Raw genomic sequence first — 26,661 nt, forward strand, 5'->3', positions numbered from 1 at the left:
AAATCTAAAGTGTGGCCAAGTTTGTGAGTAGGAGACTCGATTAGTTGCTTCCATCCCAAACCTTTCATGGCATCAAGGAAAGTGGATATGGAAGGATGTAGATTGTCTGCATCAAAATGAATGTTTGTTTATTTATTTATTTAAGGTTTTTCTATACCGAATTTCTTGATGCAGATCAAATCAACTCGGTTTACATCGAACAAAAGTTTTAACAATAACATAGCCAATAAACATATTACAAGAGGCAGATATTTGCAGAGTCAAAAGTTACATTATAACAAGGGCGAGCAACTGGGGATTAGGAAAAGAAAGGGGGGGAAAACAAGAGTATACAACAATCGGCAAACTTTATACAGAGAGTGAGGGTGGCTAGGATAGCCAATCTCTAAGGATACTTCTAAACATTAAGACATCTATGCGATATAATGAGTGATTATGTGAAGCGTAGCGAAAAACAGTACATTAAAAGTTCAGTGATGTAAAATTTGGTCTAGGCACATGGAAAGGCTCGGCCGAACAACCATGTTTTGAGTTTCTTTTTAAAGGTCTGAAGGAATGTTAAAGTTGCCAGCAATGATTGTTTTGGTTAAATTGGTGGGCAAAGAAGAAATAGTTTCAAGTAACGGGGATGGATCACTTTTCAGAAGGCCAGGTGGACAATATACCAGAAGGATATCTATAAGGGAGGTTGTGATTAATACGGTTTCGAACTGATGAATAGGGGTTGAGATTCTTTTCCTTGGAAGCAAAGAAGATTTGCAAAGGGCTAAAAGGCTCCCACCACGCCGGTTTGGTCTAAGTTCCAAAAAGGGCATGTAGTTTGGGGGACAGAGAGTGTTAACAAGTCACTATGTCGCTGTCCGTTAACCAAGATTCAGTTATGTGAAAAAAAATCTGGTTTTAAATCTGTTACAGTATCGTAAATGATAGCAGTTTTCTTTTGGACTGATTGGGAGTTACATAATAATAGCGATATAGGTGAGAGATATAGTGACATTAATGACTTTCTGGTAGCTAACTTGTGGTTATGGTTTATATAGCATAAGTTGTCATATATACCTTTGACCAGAAATAATTGTAATTTCCATAGTTAGTTTGTCAAAACGAATGTGAGGGTGAGATGTCGAAAGTACAACCAACTAAAAGCAGATAAAATTTAAATTCAAATGTTCCGATGGATAGGCATGAAAAACACATTGCCCGTTCATTTACACCTAACGTTTGTTTGGTTTTTGACTTCTTATGCAACAATAAGTGATGTAAAATTTTTTTGATTTGGGTTATCTTGAAAAAAGAAAAAGGGATTTCTCACTAACAAAAATGTGGTCTGCCCATTAATGGTTTGCTTATTTTTCCTTTATGTTGAAAGACAACCTCTAGCTAGGGATTCCCACTGTAGCAGTTCATTTTGTTTGTCAACATAGAAAAATAAGTTGCTTACCTATAATGGATGTTTTCCATAGACAGCAGGATAATCAGCTAGATATACAATATTCTCTCTCCTTTTGGAGCTTGATTATAAGTTTTTATGTAAGACTGAGGGGACTTGTTTGTTTGAAACTTGAAAATGTCAACAAAACAAGTAGTTTCATTTTGTGGTGTTTGGAAATCACTAACAAAATGTATGCTGTTTGCAATCAGCATGCACTAAAGACCTGAAAGTGAAACAGTTATAAATGACATAAAAGTGCTGAATTCTTCCCCCTCTCCTCGAAGCAAAATTTTTACCTAGTATGCAGTAACTCCAAATCACGCCCAAAAATTCTTTCTAGACTTTCTTATTTATTTATATTAAAAGTTCTTATTATCCAACTTTCACAATGCTTGTTGCAGTTCACAGTTTTGACATATATAACTTTTCTAAGCTTAGCTGGATGCTATTCATATTTTAGCACCAGCAGATTGTCACCCCTTGTGTGGCTGATTATCCTGCTATCTACGGAAAACAGCTATTCCTGATAAGCAACTTATAGTTTTACACAGTAAAACGAGTAAGTAAAATAAGTCTGCACCAAAATCTTTCACAGAAGTGAAATTTCTCCATCTAAAAATATGATTACATTTTCTTCCTTTCAGAATGTAAAAAAGAAAATGTATGGTTGCACAGAAGCATTTCTGGCAGATGCCAAATGGATTTTGCACAACTGCATTATTTACAATGGAGGTAGGCATTGGTCTCTCTTGGTAATGTTAGCTCTGGGTTTCATGTTGATTTGAAGTCTGTTATGCATGATCTTGTCAGCCCAGGGATACAAACAAACATTGCCATTTATGGCTCATCGAGACCCTTTTATTTTTGTATTGATTCTTATCATTTAAAAGGTATGCATAAACTTTAAAGCAAATTCTGTCAAGGATCTTTTTTTCATATTTCTGTTCCGACTGATAGATTGCCTTCCTTTCCCAATGGGGACCCAAAGTGGTTTATATGAAAACCTTACGGGTGCATTTTTAAAAAGTTGCGAATTTATTAAAATTCGTTATGTCCATGTACATATTATTATATAAACATTAAACATACATGCATAAATAAGGGTTCGCATGCAAATATACATGTAAAAGAAGGGCTGGTCTAACACAACATATATGCACATAAGTTGCTATTTTCATAGAGACATACATGTAGATTTGGCAACTTGCTGGCAATTTTACACTTACTAATTATCTTGCATAAGTGATATCAAACATGTTTATACTGTAGTATTGGCTGGGTGGGAGGTCTGTGTGAGCTGGGGGAACTTCATGCTGTAGAACCAGGAGGGTCTCAGTTACCTGGAGATGGACTGGGTGAACTGGTGGAGGAAGTGGGAATTGGGTTAATTTCCTTTTTGCGTGTATGATAGAAAATTTGCCAACTTACATGGGTAAATGGAGACTTACACAGGTAAATCCTACTTAATTTTCGCACATAAATTATCTGTGCATATGATTTTAAACTAGATTGGAAAAATATGTGCTTTTTTTGCATCATATACGCGTTCAATGATTCAGTGCCACTTAGCCGGCTAAATTCCGATTTATCCAGCTTAGTGGCAGCTTCTAAACGCCACCACTTGGCTAAGTAGTGCTTTTTGAGAATTATCTGTCTAGCTAACTTAGGGAGTCATTCATCAAATTGCGTGTGGGTTAGGGCCTTAACGCCCACGATAACAACATAATGGATGTGATAACGCATCGCGAAAGGCGTATGGAAATTTAAAAAATTTCGTCAAGTGGGAGGAGTTTAGGTGGAGTTTACGAAAATGAGGGACGCTTAACGTTGCTTGCGATAGCTTAACACACGCTATCGTGGGATTTAACGCCGGAAATAACTACACTTTTTTTCCTGATGTTATGCCTGCAATAGCTGTGCATTATAGCGGCAGTGGGATTTGTGATAAATATCGTAAATCCTGTTTTGGAGAGGAAGGGAAGAGAGAGAGAGACTCTTTATAAAGATCTCATATAAATAAACTATTTATACCACTGTAGGAGGGGCAACTATTATTTATTTATTTATTTATTTATTTATTTATTAGTTTTTATATACCGGGGTTCCTGTATAAAATACATATCACCTCGGTTTACAAGGAAATGAAACTAACGCCTCGCAGGGCGATTTACATTGAAACGAGAAAAACACTTCAAACAGGTAACAGATAAAGAGGTGGGCATAACAGGGATTATAGGAAGAAACTATAGAAACAACATGTGTTTAGCATGTCCAATTTGTTTTGATAATGCTGCTCGGAAAACTATGTACAAACCTATGTACAGGGGGAGGTGGTTCAAACTAGTAACTTGGGGTGAGGTTTTGGTGGTGGCCTAGGTTTTGGGGGCCAGTTTTACATGCACAGTCAGAGGTAGGAACAGCACAGTTACTATCAGTGAAGATTTTATGTGATTTGGAGTGACGAAAGGTACATAAAGATGAGATTTGTACATTTTACTCTCGACCTAGCTTCATAGCTGCTAGGTAGAGAGTGCCTCAAGGTAGGTTGAGAGTACAATGTACAAATCTCATCTTTGTGTACCTTTCGTCACTCCAAATCATATAAAATCTTCACTGTTTCCTAGGGTATAGCCAGATGGATTCAGGACCAATGGGTATTGTGCTCTTCTGCTAGCAGAAGGGAGACTGAGTCAGATTTCAAGCTGATGTCATCCTGGGTACATATACCCCTGCACTGACCTCACTTCGTCAGTATCTCTCCGTCTCCTAGCAGATGCAGACACTATACCACAAATTAGAATAGTGTTAACAATTACAGCAAGAAGAAAGAAAATTACTTTTAAGAAGATCGAGCCCCGCTCTTCCTGCGGTGAAACCTAAGGGTCCCTCCCCCAGTTGAGAATTCCTGAGGTGATTTCTGATATCCCTCAGAGGTGAGCCTTGGTCCAGTAGCCGGTTCCTGGCATGGACTTAGTCCCCAGTGGGAAAGGCAGTGGGTGCAGAATCAAGCGCGGCGGTTAAGGTATTTCCCTCTACCCCCGCAGCTGGAGACTGCCCGGTAAGCACCGAGACCAGGTAAGGTAGAAACTTTTAAATTCAGGTCTCCAGAGCTCGGATTGCTGTACCGAAAGTTTTCTTCTGGTGAGGTTTAAAGGGGCACCGATCGGGTTGAGCAGCCCTGCTGGGGCTAGGCCTAGGCCCTGATTTGGTGCAAGGGTCCACACATGTGGAGATCCTCTGGGGGCGCCATTTGCGAGTGGGGTCATCGGCGCCATATTCCCTCCTCGACCGGCGGTATGCATGGGGCAAGCCGGGCGGTCGATGCGCCTAACTTGCGCACGCCCAATATAAACGCATGCATAGCTGTGTGCACAGCGCCGCGCATAACTGAGTCATGCGCACAGCCGAGCACATCTGGCGCACACAACTAAGCGCATATGTGCGCATAACTACGCGCACAGACACGTTTTTGAGGGCAGCCACGCACACAAACTCGTGGAAAACAATGGCACCGCCGCCCAAGAAGGCCAAGGGACACTCCCTTTGCACAGCCTGCCACATAAGAGCCGTGCAGCCTGAATTGGAGTCCTGCCTATGCCAGCACTTCGAAGAAACCCAGGGGGAACCAAAACCTGGACCCCTACTGTCGGGAGAGGGGTCCAGAACTACTGACGATTGCTCCCCGGACCTTTGTATCTCTAGCATGACCGCCCCACAGGAGGGCATCTCTGGGGCCCCTACTCCACCTCTCCCTGGGATCAACATGGACCCAGGGACTTTTTCGTGGGTGGAATTTTTCAAAGGGCTGCAAACCTTTGTTCAGGCGCAACCAGCCCCAGCTGCGCACCAGGCTCAATCCCTACCTGGAGCTCTAGATCCTCCCAGTCTGGCTCGGATGCCTCGAGACATGCCTCGCCTAACCAAGATTCCCTAACAGAGATCCAGACACCTCAGATGATGAGAGTGACTCCATGGAGGAAGGAGAAATCTCTCCAGGGATGGAACCATACCGAACCATGCTTCGCTTTTTCCACAAGGACGAATTACCTGCCCTTGTTTCCCAGACCCTAAAGATGCTGGGTATTCCAGGCACGAACCCTGTGGCGGAACCAAAGAAGAACTCCATCTTGGTGTCCCTTCGTAAGGCCTCATACTACTTTCCAAGGATGGAAGCCATCCAGGAACTGATTGACCTGGAATGGAATGCCTCGGAGGCCAGCTTCAAAGGGGGGTGGGCATTGGAAGCCCTATACCGTCTGGAACCTGCAAACAAGGAACGCCTGTGTTCCAGAAAATGGATGCTATGGTCTGTGCTGTCTCAAAGCGAACGACGATTCCCATTGAGGGACGAGCGGCACTGAAGGACACACAGGACAGACGATTGGAATCCATCCTTAGGCAAGCCTTTGATGCAACAGCAATGATGCTGCAGATTGCTTCCTGCTGCGCACTGGTGGCATGTTCCTGTTTGCTCCTCTCGAGAGAGACTGATACCTCTGGAACTCATGCTGGAGAGTCGATGGAACCTGCAGCGTCCTTCCTCATGGATGCAAGCTCAGATCTAATGCGCACCTCAGCCAGGGGCGTTGCCTCTGTAGTGGCAGCCAGAAGACAACTATGGCTATGAAATTGGTCTGCGGATGCCACACCTAAAGCGAATCTCATGAGAATGTCTTTTAAAGGATCTCTCTTATTCGAAAGCAAATTGGAGAAGTTAACCAACAAATGGGGTGAATCTCCAGTGCCTAGGCTACCTGAAGATAGGAATAAAAGATCTCGGCGTCCCTCCCCCAGAAGAGCCAAGGGCAGAGGATCGCAGTGCTTTAGACCCTACAGGAACGCGCAGTTCCAGGCACCTTGCCCCTCTGGAAGGTCCCAGTCCTTTCGGACCAGACAGACCAAGAATGGAGCAGGATCAGGGGCAGGTTCCAGCCGTGCCCCACAATGAGAAGAAGCCGACCCATCCACAGGAAGAAAACATAGGGGGTTGACTAGCCCTCTTCTACCAAAAATGGGTCGAGATAACGTCTGACAAATGGGTCCTAAACATCATATGAGAAGGGTACTCTCTGGAATTCTGCAGCACCCCTCGAGACAAATTTATGAGATCACCCTGCCACTCCCACTCCAAGAGACTGGCAGTAGAAACCACACTAACTGGACTACTCAGTCTGAAGGCAATATCTCCAGTGCTCACGCCCCAGCAAAATACTGGGCGCTATTCCATCTATTTTATCGTTCCCAAGAAGGGAAGGGTCATTCTGGCCCATCCTGGATCTCAAGAACGTCAAAGGTTATCTGCAGGTGCTACACTTTCGCATGGAAACTCTGTACTCCGTTATAATGGCAGTTCAACCGGGAGAGTTCCTAACTTCCCTAGACCTCTCCGAAGCCTATCTTCACATCCCAGTCCATCAGGATCACCAGCGCTTCCTGCGCTTTGCGATACTGGGTCACCATTACCAATTCCAGGCACTTCCCTTTGGCCTAACAACCACCCCCAGGACCTTCACCAAAATAATGGTGGTCGTGGCAGCAGCGCTGAGGAAGGAAGGAATCTTGGTACATCCTTCCCTGGACGATTGGCTGATCAGGGCGAAATCTCCGGAAGAGAGCCAGCAGAGTCAAGAGCCTACTGCAGGAGCTCGGGTGGGTCGTGAACACGAGCAAGAGCAGTCTACAGCCCTCTCAGTCGCTAGAGTACCTGGGGGTCTGGTTCGACACCAAGCAGAACAGAGTCTTCCTCCCCCCTCCTAGGAGAAGGAAATTGATGGCACAATTGCGATGATTGATGACCGGTACACGGCCCAAGGTATGGGATTAACTTCAAGTCCTTGGCCTCATGGCATCAACCTGGAGGTCGTTCCATGGGCAAGGGCCCATATGCGACTGCTCCAGCACTCCCTACTGTCACAGTGGAACCCACTGTCCCAGGACTACTCAATTCACCTCCAACTACCAGTGGAGGTTCGGACCCAGCTCCAATGGTGGCTACAGGAAGACCACCTAAGCAAAGGAGTAAACCTATCCCCACCGAACTGGATATTGTTCACCATGGATGTGAGCCTGCGAGGGTGGGGAGCCCACTGTGAGGAAATGTCAGCCCAGGGACAATGGAACAAGAAAGAGGCGGAATGGAACATAAACTGCCTGGAAGCATGAACAGTCAGACTAGCGTGCCTGCAATTCAGCCACAGACTCAGTGGCGAGTCAATCAGGGTAATGTCAGACAATGCGACAACAGTTGCTTACATCAACCACCAGGAAGGAACCAAGAGCCAGCAGGTGTCTCTGGAAATAGACCCCCCTCGTGGCATGGGCAGAGATAAACCTACAAGGGATCTCAGTCTCCAATATCGCGGGAAAAGACAATGTCTCAGGAAACTATCTCAGCAGAGAAAGCCTAGACCCAGGGGAATGGACGCTGTCGACCACAGCCTTCCAACTGATAGTAAATTGCTGGGGCCTCCCAGCCATGGATCTACTGGCCACCCATCTCAGTGCCTAAGTTCCCAGGTTCTTCAGCCACAGATGAGAGCCACAATCCATAGGAATCGATGCCCTCGTCCAGACCTGGCCAGAGGAAGACCTTCTGTATGCCTTCCATCCATGGCCAGTATTGGGCAGAGTTATCTGCAAGATAGAGCATCACAGGGGACTAGATCTGGTTGTGGCCCCGGACTTGCCAAGACGACCATGGTATGCAGACATGCAAAGATTCCTTGCGGGGAACCCTCTGTGCCTACCTCCACACTGGGACCTTCTCCGGCAGGGCCCGATCCTCCACGAAGATCGATCTCGATTCTCTCGTATGGTCTGGCCCTTGAGGACTCACCTGAAGAAGCGCAGTTACTCAAAAGCCGTAATTGACACCCTGCTTCGAGCTCGCAAGTTCTCCACATCCCTGTCTTACATACGATTCTGGAGAGTGTTCGAAGCCTGGTGTGAGGACTGTGGGATTCTCCCACGGACAGCCAAAATCCTCATGATTTTGGAGTTCCTACAGGACGGGATAAAGAAAGGGTTGTCACTCAACTCCCTCAAGGTCCAAGTTGCCGCGCTGACCTGTTTCAGAGCCAAAGTGGATGGAATCAGACTATCAACCCATCCAGATGTGTCCCGCTTCCTGAAAGGGGTTAAACAGCTCCGACCACCCCTAAAATGGCCGGTGCCCCTATGGAATCTCAAACTAGTATTAGACTTCCTAGCTGGGGCTTCCTTCAAACCAACACATGGTCTGCCATTACACCTCTTAACATTGAAGACTGCATTCTTGGTGGCAATATGTTCAGCTCGTCGCATCTCCGAACTACAGGCACTATTCTGTCAGGAAATCTGATTGACATTTTTGACTGGGTAACCAAGGAATTGGATCGAGGAAGAGCGCTCGATGTCATCTACTTGGATTTCAGCAAAGCTTTTGATACGGTTCCGCACAGGAGACTGGTGAATAAAACAAGAAGCTTAGGAGTGAGTGCCGAGGTGGTGACCTGGATTGCAAACTGGTTGACAGACAGAAGACAATGTGTGATGGTAAATGGAACTTTCTCTGAAAAGAGAGCGGTTTTAAGTGGTGTACCGCAAGGTACACCACTTAAACCGCTCTCTCTTCAGATATTGAACAGGACCGATCCCAACCGTGTTGGGATCGGTCCTGTTCAATATCTTTGTGAGCGACATTGCGGACGGGATAGAAGGTAAGGTTTGTCTTTTTGCGGACGACACTAAGATCTGCAACAGAGTGGACACGCCGGAAGGAGTGGAGAGGATGAGACGGGATTTAAGGAAACTGGAAGAGTGGTCGAAGATATGGCAGCTGAGATTCAATGCCAAGAAGTGCAAAGTCATGCATATGGGGAGTGGAAATCCGAATGAACTGTATTCGATGAGGGGGGAAAGGCTGATGTGCACGGAGCAGGAGAGAGACCTTGGGGTGATAGTGTCTAATGATATGAAGTCTACGAAACAATGCGACAAGACGATAGCAAAAGCCAGAAGAATGCTGGGCTGCATAGAGAGAGGAATATCGAGTAAGAAAAGGGAAGTTATTATCCCCTTGTACAGGTCCTTGGTGAGGCCTCACCTGGAGTACTGTGTTCAGTTCTGGAGACCGTATCTACAAAGAGACAGAGACAAGATGGAAACGGTACAGAGAAGGGCGACCAGGAAGGTGGAGGGTCTTCATCGGATGACATACGAGGAGAGATTGAAGAATCTAAATATGTACTCCCTGGAGGAAAGGAGGAGCAGGGGTGATATGATTCAGACTTTCAGATACTTGAAAAACTTTAATGATCCAAAGACAACGACAAACCTTTTCCGTCAGAAAAAAATCAGCAGAACCAGAGGTCACGAGCTGAGGCTCCAGGGAGGAAGACTAAGAACCAATGTCAGGAAGTATTTCTTCACGGAAAGGGTAGTGGATGCCTGGAATGCCCTTCCGGAGGAAGTGGTGAAGTCTAAAACTGTGAAGGACTTCAAAGGGGCGTGGGATAAACCCTGTGGATCCATCAAGTCTAGAGGGCGTGAATAAAGAGGAGGCAGTAAAACACTGCACGGAGCGGCAGTAGCCACAGAGGCATTCACGGAGCGGGATGCCAGTGGCTGGAGTTCCACCTTCACGGAGCGGAAGGATGGAGGGCTGCCATCTCCAAAAAAAAAAAAAAAAATAGGGGTGGGTAAGAGTATGGGGCAGGGGTGTGGCCTGCTTGTTACAGCGGTTGCTACCCTAATTGAGCTGGATGTTCACTTGGATGCAGATACGGCACTGCTCTCTACATTGTGGTGGGGTGGAAGGGAATTAGGGCTGGAGGGTACTGGAAGCCAATAGTAACAGGTGGGAGAGAGAAAAAGGGAAATAAAAAAATGGATAAAGTGCGTAGCTTGCTGGGCAGACAGGATGGGCCGTTTGGTCGTCTTCTGCCATCATTTCTATGTTTCTATGTTCCTTAGGTTCACGCCTGGAACCATACAACTGCGCACGGTCCCCTTCTCCTTACCGAAAGTGGTTTCCCAGTTTCACGTGAACCAAACCATCTTGCTACCATCTCCAGATAAACATAAGGACTCTGAATACTCATGCCTTTTTTGCCATCTAAACGTCGGCAGACTCCTTGTCCGATACCTGGGAAGATCGGCGCCTTTGCGCAAAACGGACCACCTGTTCGTTCTTCACAGCGGGAAGAAACAAGGGGAAGCAGCCTCACAGGCGACCATAGCCCGCTGGATCACAGAAGTAATCAAGTCGGCCTTCATAGAGGCAGGCAAACCCTTACCCCTACAGGTTAAGACTCACTCTACGAGAGCCCAGGCAACCTCTTGGGTGGAAACCAGGCTGCTGTCGCCAGCCGAAATCTGTCTGGCGGCAACTTGGTCCTCCATACACACCTTTTCCAGGTTCTACTACCTGGATGTTCAGACCCTGGAGGACACAGCCTTCGCAAGGGCAGTATTAAGTGGGCCACGGGCAGCCTCCCGCCCTGTCTGGGAGTAGCTTTTGTACATCCCATTGGTTCTGAGTCCATTTGGCTACATACTAGGAAATGGAGAAATTACTTACCTGATAATTTTGTTTTCCTTAGTGTAGACAGATGGACTCAGCATCCCGCCCACGGCTGCCCCACAAAAGGGAGAACCTCGGATGGCAGATCTTGAGACCAAGCAAATACGGGTCAGCCACGGCCTACCCCTAGTTCAAGACAACCACAGTTGTCCGGTGTCAGCGTTAATCAGTTGAGTGCACTGGCGGTCTCCAGTTTGGAAATCAGTTGAACCAGTCAAGTTTTTAATCAAGTTTAAGCAAGTTACTTAAGCAAAGATATTTCTCACAGGACAAGCAGGATGATAGTCCTCACACATGGGTGACATCACAGGATGGAGCCCAATCACGGAACACTTCTGTCAAAGTTTCCAGAACTTTGACTGGCCCCCACTGGGCATGGCACCAACCCTGCAGCCAGCAGGGGTCCCCCTTCAGTCTTCTTTTTTCCGCGCAGCAGTAGCCACGCGGTTAAGGAGCTCTATAGAGATTCCTGACAGAAATTTTCCTCACGGAATCACAAAACATTAATTTACCCCACAGGGGTCCCTCCTTCAACTTTTTCAAGCCGCGGTACTCCAGTAAGTGTTTTATCCATTTTCCGTCGATTACCGTCGAGTTTGGCCCTCGCGGCCTACTGGCCGTTGACCGTACCGCGGCTCAATTTTTTCATGGCCATGGTGTCTGGGTTCCATCGGTGCCCGAACTATAATCGCATGTCCATCACAGACCCTCACAAAGTCTGTGAAATGGGTCTCGGATGTGAGCACGATGTCCTAACCTGCACCAAATGTGCCCTAATGACACCAAAAGGTCGCAAGGCTAGAATGGAGAAATTGGAACTTCTCTTCCGTGCTCAAACCCGATGCCGCCTATTGAATCGACGTCGTCAGAACCGGCACCGTCAACTTCGCACCATTATCGACCTTTGGCATCGACGACTTCTCGGCCTTCAACACCCTCTATTCACCCTCAGGATCGTGGGGACCGTAGAGATAAACATCGCCACCGGCATCGAAAGTCTCAGACCATCGAGGGTGTGAAATCATCGACCTCGCCATTGTCCGAGCTGCCGTCGAAAAAACCCCGTCCAGAAAAGGCACCGACCTTTTCGGCAACCGGGTCACCGAGGCAACCCACACCCGACACTGTATCGGGAGCTACGACTCCGCCTTTAACGGTGGTCCCTCCAGCTATGCCTATGCCTCCTTCTTCTGTTCCGGAGCCGGGGTTGCTTGCTCCAGGTCTCCGAGAAGAACTGGACCGGATGGTTCAGGAGGCCATAGAAAGGCGATGCATCAATTCCAGGTTCCTCTGGCACAGACACTGGTGTACCGATTGTGGAACTTACCACCGACCTGATTCCAGCAGCGTTGGCACCGCTGCTCTTGAGGATGGAAGCGCTCATGGCCGCTTTTCCACTGATTGACCTTGGGTCACCGATGGCTCCGGTACCCTCCCCGCTTGCTTCGTCATCGGGAGGAGAAACAACGTTCCGCATTCCTCCATCGGGAGTTCTGCCGATGCCTCAGCCATCAATGCCGATACATCCCTCGATGCCACCTATCCACCCATCGGTGCTGATACATCCGTTTGCGCCACCGAGCCATCCATCGATGCCCTCGATGCCTTCATCGGTGCCTCCACTCAGTCCTTCGGAGCCTAGACCAGGACCTTCAGGGATCCCACCGCCCCGTCCTCCTCTAGCAGAAAGCATTCTCCTCCAGAGGACCTTTCCTTTATACATTTTGTGAAGGAAATGTCTGAATTGGTTCCCTTCCAATTGCAGACTGAACAAGATGGCAGGCATCAAATGATGGAGCTGTTACAATTCCTGGAAGCTCCCAAGGAAATAACCGCCATCCCTATCCACCAGGTTCTTCTAGATCTCCTCAAAAAGAACTGGGAACATCCTGGCTCTGTTGCTCCAGTCCACAGAAAAGCTGACACGACCTATATCGTTCAGTCAGCTCCAGGTTTTTTTCAAATCTCAATTGGATCACCAATCTGTGGTTATAGAATCTGCCCAGAAAAGAGCAAGGAGATCAAAACCTCACCCTTCCTTCCCCCCAGGCAAGGAACAGAAATTTCTAGATGCCATTGGTTGCCGTGTCTTCCAGGGAGCTATGCTCATCTCTAGAATTGCCTCTTATCAGCTCTATATGACCCAATACAATTGGGTCTTATTTAAGCAGATACAAGACTTAATAGACTCCTTGCCTCAGCAATTTCAAGATCAGCTCCAAACCCTAGTAAACAAGGTTTTTGAGGCAGGCAAGCATGAGATCAGATCATCTTTCGACATCTTTGACACTGCTACCAGGTTATCTGCAGCTGCTATCTCAGCAAGACAATGGGCCTGGCTCAAGTCTTCTGACCTTCTCCCTGAAGTACAAGTCAGACTATCCAACCTGCCTTGTGTAGGAGATAATCTGTTTGACGAGCAGATTCAACAAACAGTGGCGCAACTCAAGGATCATCATGAGACCTTAAGACAGCTCTCTCTGATACCTTCTGAGTACTCTTCAAAACAACCCTTCCAGAAGGACTCTAAGAAGTCATTCTTCCGCCCGAAGAAATCCTACCCGCCACCATCTAGAACCCATTCTATGAGACCGTTTCAAAAAGCCCAGTCTTGTCAGACACGAAAACAAAAACTGCAAGCAGCTCCTCAGCTGGGCCTTGCTTCCGGTTTTTGACTCCTGCATAGAGAGCAGAAGCCAGATTCCAGTGCCCCACATACCAGTGGGAGGTTGATTGTGCCATTTCAACAACAGGTGGCACTCCATCACCTCAGACCAGTGGGTCCTGGTGATAATTTCTCAGGGTTATCATCTGAACTTTCTCTCCATTCCACCGGACTCCCCACCTCTACTGACGTGGAGATCATCCGATCACTCCATCCTTCTGGAACAGGTGGTCTCCCTCCTTCTCCAGTTCAAGGCAATAGAACCTGTACCCTACTCTCAGCACGGCCTAGGGTTCTTTTCCCGGTACTTTCTAATCCCCAAAAAATCGGGAGGCGTTTGTCCAATTCTGGACCTACGTGCCCTCAACAAGTACCTCCAGTGAGAGAAGTTCAAAATGGTAACCTTGGGCTCTCTTCTTCCTGTTCTACAAAGAGGAGACTGGCTCTGCTCTCTAGACCTCCAGGACGCATACACTCATATCGCGATAATTCCATCTCATCGCAAATACCTGAGGTTTCTAGTAGGCCCCAAGCACTATCAGTACCGAGTGCTTCCATGGTGTCCTCAGTTCAGGTCACCCCAATGGCCCGCTTGGCCATGAGAGTCATGCAGTGGACTTTAAGGTCACAATGGACTCAATCCATTCAGCCCCTGTCGACCATTGTCCACGTAACCGAATCACTCCGTCAGTCTCTCGCCTGGTGGAAAAATCAGGTCGATCTCCTCCAAGGCTTGCCCTTCCAGGCTCCAGATCCTCAAATAACTCTCACCACCAATGCTTCCAACCTTGGCTGGGGAGCCCACGTGGTCGATCTGCAGACACAAGGATCTTGGTCTCCAGAAGAAACCAAACACCAAATCAGTTTCCTGGAGCTTCGAGCAATCAGGTATGCTCTCAGGGTATTTCAGGATCTCCTCTCCAATCAAGTCATCCTGATCCAGACGGACAGCCAGGTGGCCATGTGGTACATCAACAAACAGGGAGGGACGGGCTCCTACCTTCTGTGTCAGAAAGCTGCACAGATATGGGCGGAGGCCCTCTCCCACTCGATGTACCTCAGGGCCACCTACTTGCTGGGAATGGACAATGTGTTGGCAGACAAGCTGAGTCGCACCTTTCAACCGCATGAGTGGTCTCTCAATCCTCAGTAGCGAACTCCATCTTCCAACCATGGGGTTCTCCTCAAATAGACCTCTTTGCGTCACCTCAAAATCGCAAAGTAGACAACTTCTGCTCTCTCACTTGCAGCCCACACTATCAGCCAAGAGACTCGTTCTCCCTATCATGGACAACTGGTCTCCTATATGCATTCCCTCCACTTCCACTTCTCTCGAAGACTCTAGTGAAGTTACGTCGGGACATGGGAACCATGATCCTGATAGTACCTCACTGGCCACACCAAGAGTGGTTTCCAATACCTCAGGATCTCTCCATTCGCAGGCACATTCCCTTGGGAAAAGACCCGCTTCTAATTACTCAAAACGGGTGCCTACACCACCCCAATCTTCAAGTTTTGTCTCTGACGGCATGGATGTTGAAAGGTTAATCCTTCAGCCACTTAACCTTTCTGAACCAGTTTCCCGTGTCCTGATTGCTTCACGGAAGCCTTCCACGAGAAAATCTTATTCTTACAAATGGACCAGGTTTACGTCATGGTGCTCTTCTCAGTCCCTTGACCCCTTTATCTGTCCAATCACGAAGTTTCTGGACTATCTCTGGCATTTGTCAGAGTCAGGTCTAAAAATGTCCTCCATCAGGATGCATGTCAGTGCGGTAGCTGCCTTTCTTAAAGGTATTGGGGATGTTCCCATATCAGTACAACCCCTTGTCACTCGTTTTTTGAAGGGCTTGCTTCACCTCAAGCCTCCTCTGCATCCTCCGGCCCCTTCTTGGGACCTCAACTTAGTTTTGGGTCATTTGAGCCTCTTCAATCCTGTGACCTTCGATATCTTACATGGAAAGTAATTTTCCTTTTGACAATCACTTCCGCTCGCAGAGTTAGTGAATTACAGGCTCTAGTTATCTATCCGCCTTACACTAAACTTCTGTAGGACCGGGCAGTACTCCGCACTCACCCTAAATTCTTGCCTAAGGTAGTTTCGGAGTTTCATCTCAATCAATCCATTATACTACCTACCTTTTTTCCCAGGCCCCATTCCAATCCAGGAGAGCAGGCTCTGCATACCCTTGACTGTAAACGGGCTCTAGTTTTCTACCTAGTCCGTAGAGCTGCCCACAGGAAGAGCACTCAATTATTTGTCTCTTTCCATCCTATCAAATTGGGGCAGCCTGTGGGTAAACAGACTCTTTCCTCCTGGTTGGCGGACTGCATATCCTTTTGCTATCAGCAAGCAGGCATTCCACTTCAAGACCGTGTTAAAGCACACTCTGTGAGGGCCATGGCGACTTCGGTAGCACACCTACGCTCTGTGCCGCTTCCTGACATTTGCAGGGCTGCAACCTGGAGTTCTCTCCATACCTTTACAGCCCATTATTGCTTAGGTAAAGCCGGAAGACAAGATTCCATCTTTGGCCAGTCTGTCTTGCGCAACCTATTTACAAAGCGACATACCAACACCCTTCCACCTGCCCAGTGGGGTTCAGGATGACCTCAGCCAAATTTCATCCCAGGCCTGGTGCTTTGCATGCCTGCATACATTTGGTGCATACTCTGACATCCTCAACTCAGTACTCACCCATACCTATCACCTATTTCCTTAGCCAACATTTGGCTCCGTAGCATTTACGTTATGTTATTAACCCCATATATCTGTATCCAAGTTCCTGCTACCTGTTCATTGTAAGACATTAACTTGTCAATGTTTCTGTTTAGAATGTAAACCGAATTGATCAGTAACTCTGTTATTGGAAAGTCGGTATATAAAAGTGGTAAATAAATAAAATAAAATATGAGCGGACTACCGTCCTGCTTATCCTGTGAGAAAGCAAATGTTGCTTACCTGTAACAGGTGTTCTCACAGGACAGCAGGATGTTAGTCCTCATGAAAGCCGCCTGCCGCCCTGCGGTGTTGAGTTCGTAAAGTTTTCTTATTTTATTTTCGTCACTACCTGTAGCTTTTTAACAAGACTGAAGGGGGACTCCTGCTGGCTGCAGGGTTGGTGCCATGCTGGGCATGCCCAGTGGGGGCCAGTCAAAGTTCTGGAAACATTGACAGAAGTGTTCCGTGATTGGGCTCCATCCTGTGATGTCACCCATATGTGAGGACTAATATCCTGCTGTCCTGTGAGAACACCTGTTACAGGTAAGCAAATTTGCTATCCACATTGGCTTTTCGAAGAGGATACTGAGGAAGTGAGGTCAGTGCAGGGGTATATGTACCCAGGATGACATCCGCTTGAAATCTGACTCAGTCTCCCATCTGCTAGCAGAAGAGCACAATACCCATTGGTCCTGAATCCATCTGTCTACACTAAGGAAAACAAAATTATCACGTAAGTAATTTCTCCAGTAGTAGCTGTGCTGTTCATACATCCGACTGTGCATGTAAAATTATTCCCCAAAACCTAGGCCACCTCCAAAGCCTCACCCCGAGTTACTAGGTGCCCCTCTTTTATAGTGGTATAAATAGTTTACTTATATGAGAACCTGATAAAGTCTCTCTCTCTCTCTCTCTCTCTCTCGATAAAAGGTTTTTAATTTTTTTTTTGAGACTTACTCGGCTGACTTCATTATATATTTGTGTGTATCTATACTTATGTGCAAATGTTACGTATTTACTCATTTTTACCTATAATTTATAACCTGCATATCTGATACGTGCCAGTTATAAAAATACTAGGGTAGATATGTGCAGAGCTATGTATATATATATATGTATCTAGGACCAAGCACAGATCTTTAAAAGTTATCCTCCCAATGTTGCCCCTCATGTTAAAGTAAGATATTTTTATTTGGGCTGTATTCATGTGTATTGTGGCAGACCATTGTAACATAAATATTCAGTCAAACTAAAACCATTTTTCCTTGTGTACTGGTATGGATAGTTCCATTTTCTGTTTGTGCTACTAAGTTATACTTCTTCAGAAGCAGTTGCGCAAGAGTGATACTAATATTAAACTAAATTGTAATGTGTATCATCCGTGATATTCAATGACATCACTAGCAAATAGTTTATTTCCATGTCATGAATATTGTATAATTCAGTGCAAAATTTTTTAAAACAGAAATTGTATTTATTTATTTGATTTTTTTTATTCCACTTCAGAGTGGATTATCTTCAGGTACTATAGGTATTTCCCTATCCCTAGAGGGCTTACAATCTTAGGGGGCTGATGTAATAGCTGCTCAAAACCTGCCGTGGATTTTTGCATGCGTAATTGAGCGAGGTTTTCCACGCAGATCTTTTGTGTGTATGTAATTTGTTCAGCGTGAGAAAAACATGCGCACAAACCCATGGCAGGTTTTGCACAAATGCATGCAAAAGGCATGTAAAGGAGGCAATTATTTATTCATGGGCGATGCAGGAAGCCACGCTAGTAGGGAGATCGGTTAGTGCAGGGTTTTTTTAGTGGGTATTTTAGTGCCTGGGTCAGGGTGGGAGTTAAGTTAAAGCACGTGTCTGAGGTGCATAAGCCTGCCAACTATGTTGTATATTTGAGTGCATATACCTCAGAATAAGCCATGTCAACTGTAATAGTTCTGATTCCATATTTGCCTTTATCCCAGGACAAGCAGGATGCAGTCCTCGCGTATGGGGTGACGTCACTGACGGAGCCCTATCGCGGGAAAACTTCTGTCAAAGTTTCTAGAAACTTTTGACTGGCACTGTGAGGCAACTGAGCATGCCCAGCATGCAATGATATTCTCTGCCACAGGGGTCTCACTCTAGCCTTCGTTTTTCCGCGATGCTTAGGAGCCCTCTGAGTTTTATACTCAATTCTAACTGAAAAAGTCATTTCTTTCAAAAGTCATTTATCTCCTATATGGGATCTCACTCTCACCTATTTCACCGGACGGTGAGATATTCATAGCGTTTTTCATTGAAAAACGCCGATTTTTTTTCTCTCTCAAAATTTTTCATTTTCATCGATGGCCGTCGATACTACCATGGCTTTGGGTTTTAAAAAATGCCTGACCTGCAATCGGACCATGTCAGTCACAGACCCACACCTCGAGTGTCTCGTCTGTCTGGGCGAAAAACATGATATTTCGTCCTGTCAGCAATGTCAGGAAATGACCCCGAAGGGCAGGAAACTTCGACAAGAAAAAATTGAACAACTTTTTCACCTGCAACTCATTCCTTCACCTTCGACATTGACAAAATCTTCCCTAGCGGGGATTACAAAGAAAATCTTCCTGAAAAAACGTTGACTGGAAGGATCCGGGGATCAGGCATCGCCAACACCGTCGCTGTCATCGGTAAAATCAGTAACCGAGGTAAGGCCTAAACATAAGCATCGACATCTTCATGCCCCGACACCTCCGTTAGTTCCCTCCCCAGAGGAACCGAGAGGCAAACGGCCAAAACATAAAGATACACCGCCGTCATCTAGGCCTCCCTCGATACAGTCTACACAGCCATTGCAGGAGATGTTGTCTCCTCCTCCACCGGTGCCAACCGTTCCACCCATACCACAGGACTTGACTACACTTATTAAAGAAGCAGTAATGCAAGCCCTAAAAGAGCAGTTTCCGGTGACCATGCCGATGCCGGCGATACCGCGGATGCTGGTGACGTCTCCTACATGGGTGACGTCACTGCCGGTAGCCTTACCGATGACTATGGCAGTATCAATACCGGTGACATCGCTGATGCCGGGATTACTCCTGATGCCGGAGAAAATCCCGATTCCAGTGACATCGATGCCACTGATGACTGCGCCGTCAATTCCAATCTCGATGCCTCCTCTCTTTTCAGAGACTAGGTCGATGACGATGACTTCATCGATTCCGATACCGATGCCCATCTTCACCCTTGTACCAACACAAGGAAAAAATGGGAAAGCATCGATGACCACGAAAAAACCATCGAAGACACCATTTTCTTTGATGCCAATGTTTCCAACAACGGTGCCACCCTTTTCTGGGGCTCCAGAATCCACAGAGGCAGCACTGCATAACATCCTGCAGAAAAGATACCAGGAATTATTGGATTCTTTGCCATCTAATCCAAGGGAAGAGGACTCTTCTCCTGAAAACCCTTTACCCCAGGACCTTCTGGCCTTCCTTCCCCACATAAAGCCTCAGCACCACTGCAGAAAATTCCAGAATATGATACATGGAGTGACACTGCTTCAGACACTTCATCAGAAGGCTTTATGTCGGACCCATCACCACCACATCCCAGAAAACAATCTCCTCCAGAAGATCTCACTTTCACCACATTTGTGCAGGAGATGGCGGACTCCATCCCCTTTAAATTGGAAACAGAGCAGGATACTAGACAACAGACCTTGGAGGTACTACAGTTCATTGACCCTCCAAAACAGGTGGTGGCAATTCCAATTCATGATGTTCTCTTACAGCTACAACATCGTCTCTGGGAGCATCCCTGCTCTGTTCCTGCAGTTAATAAAATAATGGATAGTACTTATTTAGTACAATCCACTCCTGGATACCAAAAGTCACAACTTCCCCAGCAATCAGTGGTCGTGGAATCAGCGCAGAAAAGGTAAAAAAGAACACGAGTTCATTCATCAAACCCCCCAGGTAAAGACCATAGGTTTCTGGACTCCCTGGGTCATAAGGTGTTTCAGGGCACAATGTTGAACTCTAGGATCTCGTCCTATCACCTCTACATGACCCAATACCAAAGAAACTTATGGAAACAAATTGAAGAATTTGTTCCATCTCTTCCCACTCAATACCAGGAGGCTGCACGGGCCATTATCAACAAAGATCTAGAGGCAGGAAAACATGAAGTCCGAGCTGCCTACAATGTATTTGAGACGGCTTCAAGGGTGGCTGCATCAGGCATCAGTGCCAGAAGATGGGCATGGGTTAAGGCCTCAGACCTTAGACCAGAGGTCCAGGAGAAGTTAGTGGATCTCCCCTGCCTGGGAGACAACCTATTCGGATCCAAGGTGCAGGATGCTGTGTCTCAATTAAAAGAGCACACAGAAACTCTGAGACAGCTATCCTCCCTCCCACAGGATCCCCTCGTACATGCTGGCTGTAGGCCTCCAAGGAAGGACACCAGACGTCCTTTCTACCGGCAAAAGAGATATTACCCTCCTGCATCTAGGCCCAGGCCTTCTAGAACCCAGCAAAGACCGCAACCACGGCAACAGAGAGCAGCTAGGCCCCAACCTGCTCCACAAATAGGACCGGCTGTTGGTTTTTGAAATCCCATCCAGAAAACTCAGCCTTTTCTCAAATCCTCGACCAGAACTTCCAGTAGGAGGTCGGATATCCAAATTTTACAATTGGATACCAATAACATCAGACCAATGGGTTCTGTCCATAATATCTTGAGGATATCAACTCAGTTTCCTCTCAATTCCCACAGATTTTCCTCAGACTCATTCTCATCTCAACGAAAATCACATGCTTCTACTACAAGTAGAATTATTCACCCTTCTGAAAGCCAGGGCTGTGGAACCAGTGCCCCGGTCTCAGGGGCAGAGGATTTTATTCCCGTTATTTCCTCATTCCAAAGAAAACAGGAGGCCTTCGTCCCATCCTAGACCTCAGAAATCTCAACAAATTTCTGAAGAAAGAAAAATTCTGGATGGTTTCTCTAGGCACCATGCTTCCACTTCTTCAAACAGGAGATTGGCTTTGTTCTCTGGATCTTCAAGACGCTTACGTGCACATTTCCATCTTCCCTCCTCATCGCAAGTATCTGCGCTTCATGGTGGGTCATCAACATTTCCAATACAGAGTACTGCCATTCAGACTTGCCTCTGCTCCCAGAGTCTTCACCAAATGTCTGGCAGTAATAGCAGCACACTTGCACAAGGACAGTGTCCATGTCTTTCCATATCTAGACGACTGGCTCATCAGAAGTCAATCTCAACAAGGAGCAATAGCTTCCCTCAACAGAACAATTGCTCTACTTCATTCCATGGGCTTTTTCATCAATTATCAAAAGTCCCATCTCACACAGTCACACCTGCTTCAATTCATAGGAGCAGAATTGAACACCATGCTCTCAAAGGCCTTTCTACCCGAAGATCGAGCAGAAACGCTTTCCTTAATGGCAGAATCAATCTACTTAAAGAAACAAGCAACAGCTCATCAGTTTCTCACCTTACTAGGCCACATGGCCTCCACAGTTAACGTCACTCCTAAGGCAAGGCTAGCCATGAGAGTTACCCAATGGACTCTAAGATCACAATGGATCCAAGCCATCCAACCACTGCATTCTGCAATTCAAGTAACCCATTAGTTACTTCCTCCCTTCTTTGGTGGGCGAACAGGGACAATCTGCGCAAGGGCCTACCTTTCCAACAACCAGTCCCACAGATAACGTTGACTACAGATGCATCCACCTTGGGTTGGGGAGCTCACATAGACAATCTCCAAACCCAAGGTACCTGGACAAATCTTGAAGCAACATTTCAAATCAATTTCCTGGAACTTCGAGCTATATGTTATGCGCTTCATGCATTCAAGGACTGCCTTTCACACAAAACTGTTCTCATACAAATGGACAACAGAGTTGCCATGTGGTACATCAACAAACAGGGAGGTATGGGCTCATATCTCCTTTTCAAGAAGCTGCACAGATTTGGGGCTGGGCCCTGAACCACTCAATGTTCCTCAGGGCCACTTATCTGGCAGGCATTCACAATGCAGTGGCGGATCGACTCAGTCATCAGTTCCAACCACACGAGTGGTGCCTGGATCCCTCAGTAGTGACCAGGATATTTCAACGTTGGGGGCAACCAACAATAGACCTCTTTGCGTCACATCTGAATTACAAAGTGGACAAATTCTGTTCTCAACACAAACAGAAGAACCAGCCAGCCAAGGACGCCTTTGCTCGCCCTTGGACTCAGGCCTTCTATACGCGTATCCTCCAATACCGCTCATAACCAAAACTCTAGTGAAACTATAACAGGACAAGGGGTCCATGATACTCATAGCCCCATATTGGCCTCAACAAGTATGGTTTCCGACACTTCTAGACTCGATCAGGGATCGCCTGGGAGTAGCTCCCACTCTCATAACTCAGGATCAGGGTCGGTTGCGCCATCTCAATCTTCAATCCCTATCCCTGACAGCATGGATGTTGAAAGCTTAATATTACAACCACTCAGTCTTTCAACTAATGTCTCTCAAGTGCTTATAGCTTCACGTAAACCTTCAACACGAAAGAACTATTCTTCGAAATGGAAAAGGTTTACTTTGTGGTGCAGGCAAAAGAGTATAGATCCTTTCTCCTGCCCTACAACTTCTCTACTAGACTACTTATACCATCTTTCAGACTGTGGTCTCCAGACTTCATCTGTAAGAGTCCATTTAAGTGCAATCTCAGCTTACCATAACATGTTAGGAGAAGCACCCATTTCCACACATCCTCTTGTCAGTAGGTTTATGAGAGGTTTAACTCAACTTAAACCACCAATTCAGCCACCAGTCACAGAATGAGACCTAAATCTGGTCTTAACAAGACTCATGCGTTCTCCTTTCGAACCCATAGATTCCTGTGATCTAAAATTTCTCACATGGAAAACTATCTTCCTCATAGCTATTATATCAGCTAGAAGGGTTAGTGAGTTACAGGCACTTGTCACATACTCACCCTACGCGAAATTCCTACATGATAGAGTGGTTCTCCGAACACATCCAAAATTCCTCCCTAAGGTAGTTACGGAATTCCACTTGAATCAATCCATAGTTTTACCCACATTCTTCCCAAGACCTCATTCTCACCAAGGAGAACGGGCTTTACATACCTTGGACTGTAAGCGTGCACTTTCTTTCTACTTAAACCGCACTGCAGCCCATAGGAAATCAAATCAACTTTTTGTTTCTTATGATCCAAACAAACCGGGGAAAGGAGTGGGTAAACATACTCTATCCAACTGGTTAGCAGATTGCATACAGTTTTGCTATGAAAAAGCAGGCCTTCCACTCCAAGGGCGAGTAAAGGCGCATTCAGTAAGAGTAATGTCAACCTCAGTAGCACACTATCGTTCAGTGCCAATCCTTGACATATGTAAAGCAGCAACATGGAGTTCTCTCCACACTTTTGCAGCTCATTACTGTTTGGACAAAGAAGGACGACAATATTCAACCTATGGACAATCTGACTTGAAGAACTTGTTTTCAGTTTAAACCCAACTCCTTCTACAACCAACTTGCTGTGACCTTCGGCTGCCTCATTTTCAGCAACAATACCTCACTGTTGCCTCAAAATAAAATGACTCAGCCCCTAGCTTGCTAATCACCCATATGTGAGGACTAGCATCCTGTTTGTCCTGGGATAAAGCAAAATTGCTCACCTTGTAATAGGTTTTATCCCAGGACAGCAGGATTTAGTCCTCACGAAACCCACCTGCCACTCCGCGGAGTTGGGTCTCATCCCTTTTATTATTTTATTTTTGCTAAAGCTTATTGCTACATACGAGACTGGAGTGAGACCCCTGTGGCAGAGAATATCATGGCATGCTGGGCTTGCTCAGTGGCCTCACAGTGCCAGTCAAAAGTTTCTAGAAACTTTGACAGAAGTTTTCCCTCGATAGGGCTCCGTCAGTGACGTCACCCCATATGTGAGGACTATATCCTGCTGTCCTGGGATTACACCTATTACAAGGTAAGCAATTTTGCTTTACCTGCACTGACGACATATGCGAGGAGCCAAGGGGCACTTTACAGTGTGGAAGATGTACAGTGTGCCCCTGATCTTGAAGGAACCCAAAGTGAAGTTACTTTTGGGGTGCATTTTCATTTCTAAACAGTATACCACATGTACTTCTCATATTTTGTCGTCTTTGATCATTTGCCAGTGTTTGAACTCTGCAATATATTTTATTAGCATCCATAATTTTAGTGCTTATTTTTCCTGCGGCTTTCTGCATTGGGGCTTGTACCCGGTATTGGTGTGTGCATTGGCATGTATATTTGCTCTTCCACTGGTTTTGTTTTGCATGTACTTCATTTGCAGGCTCTCTCCTTTTTACATCCCTTGGAGCCACCTGGTTTAGTCACATGTGCTAAAAAAAAAAAAAAAACTTGCTGAAAAAACAGCACAGGTCTTATTACATTGGCCCCTATGTTTGTACCTGAGGCAATGAAAAATAAAATGTGAAAGCATTTCAACCAAGTTTATCTTTCATAGGAATTCTTTTGTTAGCATTAACTGTGCTATGACCAAATTATGTTTCCCTTGTTCTGTATTGAACATCACCTGAGTATTTTTTTAAAATTAATTTCTACAAAGCAAGCTGCGTAAATGCATGAACAAACGTATTTGTATTAATTCTGAGTGTGTGTAGTTTATAAATTGTATTGATGGTAGAACTCATCAGATTTGCATAGTATCTTTCATATTGTACCATTGTAGTTGTGACCAGTGCCTAATTAATAAAAATGTATCTTGCTGTTCCTTGTGTACTCTTTCCAAAACAACACTGGCCTTTGGTTTCCTAGAAGCATTCTCTTGCTTTAGTTTTTTCAGCATTCAGAACGGTTAGTGGTAACATTATGGTTTTGTTTTGTGTTTTTGTTTTGTTTTGTTTTTATAATTTTGATACCAAGTTCATAGGTAATGATTTTGCTGCCTTGCTGGTTTTTTAGGAAATCACAAGTTGACACAAACAGCAAAAGTCATAATCAAAATTTGTGAGCATGAGGTAAGTGTTTCCTAGTGAATTTTATTTGCTTGCAGTTTTTATCTAGCTGGAAATTTTTTCCAGTTAGCTTCAAGTAATACTTTTGCTATGTTTCCTTATGAAGCACAATTAGTCTTAAACATTAACATTGGCTTTCATCATTGAAGTTCACATGAATGGAAGAATTCATCATTGCAGATTGAAGAATATGACTATTCAGTTTTTCAGAAGAATATAGCATGCTATATAGATCAGAAAGAGCTATTAAGTGATAGTGCCTGCAGTAGTAGGCATTATTATAAGATAATTGATTTTACTGAGAGAGATCTTGAGCCAGAAGAAAGAGCATGCAATGACATGGCAAGGGTAATGTAAGAATTTAAAGAGCAAAAGCCTTCACTTATTATTAGCTAGTATCCACTGAAGCTGCCCACTGATTGACACTAATTATGTTATCTAATGGTTTTTAAAATAAATACATGTTCACATTTAATGGATATACATTATTTCTTAATATTCCAAATAAAGAAATCCAAGTCCCCGAAGACTTTTGTAAGTAAGGGATTGGATATAAAAATGAGTGATGTCATAGATTTTTAAAAAGTTTCAGAATGGCAGCCATTGATTAACAGAGACAGACTGCTGTTTGTTACATGAGATGTGTAGTTTTGTGATAAGATATCACTGTGTTTAGTGGCGAGAGCCAGTGGGGATCACCAGAGGGTTGGCTATTAGCTGAAGGAAACAGTGAGCATATAACAAAAAAGACAGAGATTTTAAAACACAAGGCAAGATTTAAAGAACTGGCAAAATTAAAGGGGGGAAAGGACATACATCCTGCAAATATGTTTGCTGGCACAATTTTGAAGTATTGCATCTTTTGCCCATACCTTTCATATTTTGTGGCTCCTGGAAAGGAAATAAATCCTCAGGAAAATTACACTAGCAAAACTTGTCCAACCTTAGATTTGCCCCTTTATGGGAAAAAGTTCCAGTGTTAAGACTTGTGGGTTTTTTTGCATGCGTGCACAAGGTTTTCTGCGGAATGGTTTTCTTTTCCAGAAATTGCAACCTTGGGAAAAAGGATAATTGTGCAAATTGTACTTTATCCCAGGACAAGCAGGATGCTAGTCCTCACATATGGGTGACATCACTGACGGAGCCCTATCACGGAAAAATTTCTGTCAAAGTTTCTAGATACTTTTGACTGGCATACTAAGCCCACTGAGCATGCCCAGCATGCCATGATCCCTCGAGC

General features: G+C 45.5%; 1 protein-coding gene across 9 annotated transcripts in view; it reads left to right on the top strand.

Moving 5' to 3' along the window:
• The window catches only part of ZMYND8 (zinc finger MYND-type containing 8), a 423,241-nt gene that overhangs the window by 225,056 nt on the left and 171,524 nt on the right, over positions 1 to 26,661 (top strand). For all 9 annotated transcript variants that reach the window (XR_003858448.1, XM_029614639.1, XM_029614638.1 and 6 more), the window contains 2 exons: positions 2,077 to 2,164; positions 25,369 to 25,424. Coding sequence is in view for 8 of the 9 variants with exons in the window: in XM_029614639.1 (XP_029470499.1) it covers positions 2,077 to 2,164; positions 25,369 to 25,424 (144 nt within the window). In the remaining variant the exon portion in view is untranslated. The remainder of the gene's footprint in view (positions 1 to 2,076; positions 2,165 to 25,368; positions 25,425 to 26,661) is intronic.

Source organism: Rhinatrema bivittatum, chromosome 8 (assembly GCF_901001135.1).
Source record: "Rhinatrema bivittatum chromosome 8, aRhiBiv1.1, whole genome shotgun sequence".
Taxonomy (NCBI): Eukaryota; Metazoa; Chordata; class Amphibia; order Gymnophiona; family Rhinatrematidae; genus Rhinatrema; species Rhinatrema bivittatum.